The sequence below is a fragment of the Nylanderia fulva genome, unplaced genomic scaffold (genome assembly GCF_048542155.1).
Source record: "Nylanderia fulva isolate GAGA-0341 unplaced genomic scaffold, ASM4854215v1 Scaffold17, whole genome shotgun sequence".
In the NCBI taxonomy this organism is placed as follows: domain Eukaryota; kingdom Metazoa; phylum Arthropoda; class Insecta; order Hymenoptera; family Formicidae; genus Nylanderia; species Nylanderia fulva.
Window position 1 is genome coordinate 4,043,404 of NW_028189945.1, and position 7,071 is coordinate 4,050,474.

Genomic DNA, 7,071 nt, shown 5'->3' on the forward strand with positions numbered 1-7,071 from the left:
TTTGTGAATAAATGCATAATAAAAAATGAATATACTCACAGAAACTTTCTTGAGCTTTTCATCTGTGCTTCGCAATTTATCTTTGTATATTTTTAGATCTTCCGAAAGACCTTTAATATTATTGGTTTGTTTTGTGGCTTTTTCATTGACTATAGTTAGTTCATGCTGAATTTCCATCATGCGATCTTCAGTATCTAAACGTGCTTTCTCAGATCTTTTCAATTGACCAACGAGTTTTTCTACATCTAAAAAGGAGCCTTTATACAAAACAATACCTTCCGAAATAGTTTCTTCGTTTTCATTTTTTTCTAAGACACAGTCTTCTCTTCGCGCTCTTTTCGAAGGCGGTCCGCTTCCCACGAATACAGGTAATAATTTTTTATTTCCTATAATATGTATGAAATAATATTAATATTAATTAGTATATTATATTACATTTTGAAGTAATATGCTTTTATGTTGAAGATAATTTACCGAGGGCAAGTGAACGCAATATATCCTCCTCATTTTCTGTTTTGGCTGATTCACCTCTATCGCTTTCTTTATCATCCTTTTTTTCATCCTTTAAATCATCTTCTTTCGATTTGTCTGTCAATTTGCGATAATGCAAAGAATCTCTTGTAACAACCTTTTGTACTAATTTTCGTACTTGAGCTCTTGATAAATTCAACCCTAGAGTGTAAATAAGTTCTTCTATGTCCTTATCAAATATATATCCGCAATGTGTCTGATCAAAATATACAAATGACAGCAGAAGATAAGGATCGTATGTGTATAGTTTTGTTTTCCTTTTCTTTCCATCTTTGTCTCTGTCCCTCCTACCATCTTTCACAGAATCGTCATCCTGCACAAGTAATTACATAATATGTCATAAAATATAAATATATTTACGTATATTCCATACATGTTATCAATTTATATCAAGTTTTTCAGTACTTAAAAAAATATTTTCATGTAGAATGAAATGTAGAATAATATAATAAATATATTAAAGATAAATTCTTACATCCGATTCATCTTCTTCATCTTCCTCTTCATCATCATTTTTATCCTTTTCTTTGTCTTTGTCATCTATTTTATTTTTTGTGTCTTTATCATCTTTTTTATCTTTGGCTTCTTCTCTCTTCTTGTCATCTCGTTTTTCATCCTTCTTACTGGATTTCTTCTCATCTTCTTTTCTCTTATCATCTTTCTTGTCATCTCTTTTGTCATCCTTTTTATCTTTCTTTTTGTCTTCGTCCTTCTCCTTAATTTTTTCAGGAAGACTGGACAATGCACGATAAATGCGGAAGCCAAAATCCCGCATCAACATTTCATTGAACAGTTCAGCAAAGAGAGATACTTCAAAAGAATGCTCCTATATGTGCAAAAGAATTTATGTATAAATTATTATTCTTAAAAAATAAATAAACAAAAATAATTTTGAAATATAAAAAACCTTGGTATCTTCCGGTCTATAGTCCAATAATACACTCAAAGACATAACTGTGCAATCGAATTTTCCACTCTTGGCCATTCTAGAGGGATGAACGATAATATGCGACGAATCGGGCAAAGTATACCTCTTCTCAAGTACGGCTCGTTCACGTTCATATAGCTTTCTTTTATCTTCATCATGCTAAACAAATAAATATTAAATATTTTTTAAATGTTTCAAGATATATTTTTATACAAAATATCCGCGTATATACACAAAAAAATATTTACAGTTCTGTATAATATATACTTACATCTTTGTTATCTCTGAATTTTTTATCGTCCTCTTCCTTGGACGGCGGCGACACATCTTCTTCATTATCATCTTCATCTTGGCGACCTTCCTCTTTTGCCTGTTCCGATTTTACAGCTTTCAAAAGTCTCGCCAGTAATTGCGACTTCAAGCCTTTCGAGCTCAAATTACGAGCTGCCAATTCTTGACGTAAATCATTCACCTATAATTGAAATGAGACATATTAAATTTCGATTTAAAAGAAGCAATAAAATAAAGATAAGTTTTATTAAATTTTTTTAAGTACTAACGTTCATTGATTTCGGATCTAGCTCGGAATAGTGCGTAGGATCTTTCTTCTCGGGCATAGAATCATCCTGAAAGAAGAAAATGCACGTTAGTAAGAGGCAGAAATAAAAAGCCCAGAGAGAAAACTACAAAAAACAGAAGCAGCCCCTATAACGAAACGAAACCACTCCCTCTTCATTCATCTCATCACTCTCTACTTTTTTCAACACTCTCTCTCGCATTGTAACGATATACACATATCTTCATTCACGATGACCGTCAAATATGACTTAAATAACTGCTAGAATCTCATAGTGTCCTGGCTCTGGTGTCTGTGTGTTATGGATAATATCAATAATGTTGTAGTATATAACGATGATTAAATGAAAACTTTTGAATGAGATTTTCTCAATGTTGGTGAAGGTTTCAGGAAAGGGAATGGCTCAGCTGCGCTCTTCTCCGAGCTAGGCTTGCTTGCTTCTCTTGTTAATGCAATGTGACTGCCATTGGCTAAGGGAGCGATACATTATCCGTCGATCCTCTCCGACATTTAAAAGCGTTTGCATTGAGAATTTCTCGTTAACTTACTTATGTAGAATAAAATAGCTATCTTAAGCTAATATAAGTTATGAGATATGTACACTTGAATTTTACCTTATTAAGAGTTGTATGTGATGCTATAATATAAATGATACTTATTCCATAAAATAAAACACTTTATTTTATGGAAGAAGTTAAATCTAGACAAATATATATATTTAAATGAAAAAAATCCAGAGTCCTAATCATTCACTAATACACATATTTCCTTCTTCAAACTACTCGCAATACAACATGTCTGTACATTATTAATTCAACGTACCCAAATTGTTTTTTTTTAAACTGACATAAAATGCAATCCATTACATAAAAAAAGAAAAAAAAATGAAAAACGAAAGAGAGAAATAGTGCCTGAGAGATAGATTGATCTACTATAGGATCGATGGACAAGTATAGCCTATTGAAAATCCAGTTTAGTAATGGAAAGAGAAACGGTGGCACGAATATATATAAATATATATATAAATATATAATAAAAAGATATAAAATATGGCATGATGTTGGCAGTGCCTTTTGATCAGCGACGGCAGCCTCATCAGTCTCATTGGCAGCATCCAAATCGTCGGAGTTAGAGGCGGCACGTAGCAACTTTCGCTCCAGTTGTTTCTTATAGTTGAGTTGTAGCCCGTCCCATTCCAATCTGGTAGGTACACAGCTCCAAACATCTGGGAGAAATAGTATGACGGTTTCAACGCGAGAGGGTACCACTCGCCCGGACTTGTGGGTCGTTTCTGCACGTCTGTAGTAGAGTTCCAGGAAGCGGTACCTGTGCCGCAAGGAAAAACAATACCCAAACGTCAACTCAGATTAATGGCGCTTAGCGTTGCCTTATATGCTAAGTGTTCGCTTGCTTGTTCGTAAAGCCCACGCACTGCATACAAAGCCACGTACAGCGCACAACGTAGAGACCATTTGAGAGAGAGAAAGCACAACTTAATGGGTCACAATCATATGATAATAATAATAGAACAATATAGTGATGATTTGTCTGCCGCGACTGCTCATATATCGTCGTCGATGGGAGGGTGTGCTTGAAACCGGGATCCAGTGCAGCAATCTCCATCGGTCGCTCGCATTTAGAGATTAAATACATACCTCCACTGCAGAGATCGAACTACAATCTTAGTTTATCATGTCAGAGAACTGATATTAGAAGTTTCTCTCCATCGAAATAGTGGATAATATACCTATCGTAGACATATATCTTAACGCTATAGTGTTCTATCCTGATTGTTTTTTTTAATGATTTGTTTTTACGTCGTATGAAAGATTATTTCTAGAAATGTAACCTAGATAAAAAAAATAAAAATAAAAATAAAAAAAAAAAAAAAAGATGAAAAGTTTCACAATTGTGACCTTCAGTATTCGTTTAAAATGATACTGTTGAAATGTAGAATGTGCAATATACGAGAAGAGAAATTCAATGATATTATATTACTCTTTATGACGAATCGGGGCTTTAAAGTAGTTTTTTTTAAGTGCTTGAAGTATTACACATTCAACAAGAAGTATTGCTACTTGAAAAAGCGTACCACTGAGTGCAGCTGGATAAATCTATGCCGGTAAGTGCTTTACAGGTCCTCACGGCCGTCCTAATTAATACAGTCGGATCTTTTTCAGGATTAGGCCCATCTAATGAGGGACTCCATGGCCCACCTATGGCCATTGTCTCGTTTTTGCCTCGTAAGCCTACTAAGAAATTTATAAGGCGCGTAGGATGAACATAATCGCGATCGGGATCCCTATCCTCGGAAACACCACAACATCTTTTATATATCTCTTCCATGGCAGGCATAGATATGAGCATGACCTAAAATGCAATTAAGAAATATTCAGTATGCAAAATTATTTCGATATGCATGCATGTATGTATATGTCAATCCCTATCACGCTAAAAGTATCAGCGCACAGAGTCGAAATGTGAAATTGTTCATCTCTTGTCCTATAATGATGATCGCAATACTTCTTGACAGACCTTTGCAGAGAACAGATAATCAGCATCCGAAGGTTCTAGTACTGCTGTATTTTCATTACATGGATCGACGTCTTTATGCATGACATAAAAGGAGCACGGTTTATTAAGGGTAAATGGCATATGTGGTGGAAAGGCATCGACCCATCTGAAGTTAGTTGAAAAGAAGTCGCTAGGAATGTACATATTTTGATAGCGTCTTCTTATCTCAAGAACATCTGCTTCAGGCCTGTGATAATAAGCAGTAATAAAACTCTACTAATGAATACACGTTCGCCACGTAAATAAGATAATAAATTATACTTACAGGTCGAGTGCGATTTTCGGTATTTGCACCATGTAACGTGGTACGACTCTTGTACGTCGACGAGGTCTGGGTGACTTGCTTCTTCTAGTCCTTGACGGGCTTCTGTCTTCCTTCTTCTCGCGTTCTCTTATTCTCTCTTCGCGACGTCTCTTTCGTTCTATTTCCTCATCATCGTTTCTTCGTTCGCGTGGAGATCTTTCTCTTACTCTACCAACTTTGTTACGGTTGCTGGTAGCATTGGAATTTGTTGTACTTGTTGTAAACCTACTACAATATATGTCAATAAAATAATGTATATCACATTAAAGTGATATTACATAATTTTCTATATTAGATATTCAAAATATTTGTTAAAACTTGTGTATGAATTTGATTTCAAATATAAGATTTGAGTACTAATAAGCAAATTTATAGTAAATATTATGAATTATTGGATCTTAATACAATATTACCATAATCTATTTTAATACTCAATATTTAGATTTAGACTGTAAATCAAGTGATAATAAAAAAATACTAGTTTATTAAAATATAGATATAAATTATATAACTATATTCAATAAAGAAAAATAATTATTTTACCTGTTGTTAGGGTTTTCTGTAGGAGGTGGAACAGCATTATAAGTGCTTGATGTTCTATTTGGTTGTTGTTGCTGCTGTTGTTGTTGACGATTTGATTGATTAGTTTGTTGAGTATTTGCATTGTTGCTATTATTACTCATAGGGAGCACTTGTATTCTAGTGGCATTCCATTTGAATGGCATAGAAGGATTGTATGATGCTTCTACAAGAACACGATCTCCTACTACAGGATTGGATCCTTTCACACATGCACTGAAACCAAAAGTAAAATGGATTTATTAACATATATTAAAAGTACGAGTAAAAAATAGATTAAAATTTATTATATAAAAATTAAATTAAAATTATTCTTTGATCTGTTTACCTAGTTTGGAAAAATACATCTTCATCTACGAAACCAAAATTATCATGTACTTTGGTAACAGTGCCTGTGAAAACTCTTTGCTTTGTAGATGATGAAGGTACATTCTGTTGCACCTGTTGCGGAACACCTGTTACAGAAGGTTGAAAAGCATTTGTGTTCAATGCTCGTGGCGTTGGATAAGAGACTGTAGCGACTTGTGGATATAATTGTCCAGCTATACCCGATGGTAAGTTCGAGCCAAGAGTTGCCATTGATGCCATAGTGATATTAGGCTACACATACAGCAGATATAGAATCATTCATATTTGTTTCATTACAGACAACTAATCAATAAACACTAATTCTTGATTATCTACCTGCTGTAATCCCAGGCTTTGTTGATACACTTGCTGAGTTTGTTGTTGATACTGCACCATTGGCTGCCCTCCGATGCTGCCCATAGCTTGACCTAACATTTGCTGCTGGATATTCTGTATACCTTGGCCTTTCACAAATACAGTTAAAAATTATTATACATCGTGACATACTTGAATCATATCAAGTTTTGATATTGCTTCACACTGTCATATTATAATAATTATATTATAACATACATCCAAGATGCTATATAAGAAAAAGATATTGAAGAAAAACCGACACTTGATATTGTTTCACATCAATAGCAATAAATTATCTTTGAAAGACATTTTAATTAAACTAAAAGTTTCGCGAGAGAGCAACGATCGATGACACACGAAAACAGAAAAAGATGAGAATAAAAGGAAAAAAAATAACAGTTTCTCCAGAGAGACATCGCATCATTTGGATAGTCATTACACTTTAGAGGTCATCGGAAAATCGAGAATGATTTTTGAACGAAACAATGGGAATGACGTGGCGCGTTAGCATGACAGATCGAAAGCGGTCCATCGATCCGTCCATAAATCGGACGCGGGAAGAAACTCGACGACATCGTCGCTCGTATTGCACGGGACGTCGACCAAGGTGATCCCTTCTCGTTCGCGGATGCCCCAAAAAGAAAGCGAGAGCTCGTATTACGACTCACCTGCGTTACGGACCCACGGGGGGTTTTTGCCGCCGCCGAACGGTGACAGATTGCTCATTTTGCCGAAAAATCGAGCCGAGTCGTCGAATCACCTCCGCGAGAATGCGTACGTGTATGTGTACAAACGACAGTAAATCTAGCAGCACTCGCGTTCGGTTCAGCGTTCCTCACTCAGGCGCCATGTTCCCGCTTGTGCTACGCGAGT

At 35.2% G+C, this 7,071-nt stretch overlaps 1 protein-coding gene across 2 annotated transcripts in view; it reads right to left on the reverse strand.

The window, feature by feature from the left end:
• Nucleotides 1-7,071, reverse strand: part of LOC114938255 (cell division cycle and apoptosis regulator protein 1) — an 8,950-nt gene extending 1,879 nt beyond the window's left edge. Inside the window, exons 1-14 of one of the 2 annotated variants that reach the window (XM_029312118.2) lie at nt 6,867-7,071; nt 6,178-6,305; nt 5,822-6,093; nt 5,458-5,709; nt 4,876-5,139; nt 4,572-4,797; nt 4,129-4,406; nt 3,107-3,362; nt 2,020-2,085; nt 1,731-1,931; nt 1,439-1,618; nt 1,007-1,357; nt 475-844; nt 40-386 (exon numbers count right to left, since the gene is read on the reverse strand). In XM_029312118.2, the coding sequence (XP_029167951.2) occupies nt 40-386; nt 475-844; nt 1,007-1,357; nt 1,439-1,618; nt 1,731-1,931; nt 2,020-2,085; nt 3,107-3,362; nt 4,129-4,406; nt 4,572-4,797; nt 4,876-5,139; nt 5,458-5,709; nt 5,822-6,093; nt 6,178-6,305; nt 6,867-6,924 (3,249 nt within the window). In that variant the 5' untranslated portion in view covers nt 6,925-7,071. Of the gene's footprint in view, nt 1-39; nt 387-474; nt 845-1,006; nt 1,358-1,438; nt 1,619-1,730; nt 1,932-2,019; nt 2,086-3,106; nt 3,363-4,128; nt 4,407-4,571; nt 4,798-4,875; nt 5,143-5,457; nt 5,710-5,821; nt 6,094-6,177; nt 6,306-6,866 lie in introns of both variants that reach the window. The other variant, XM_029312117.2, reaches the window with a different exon arrangement.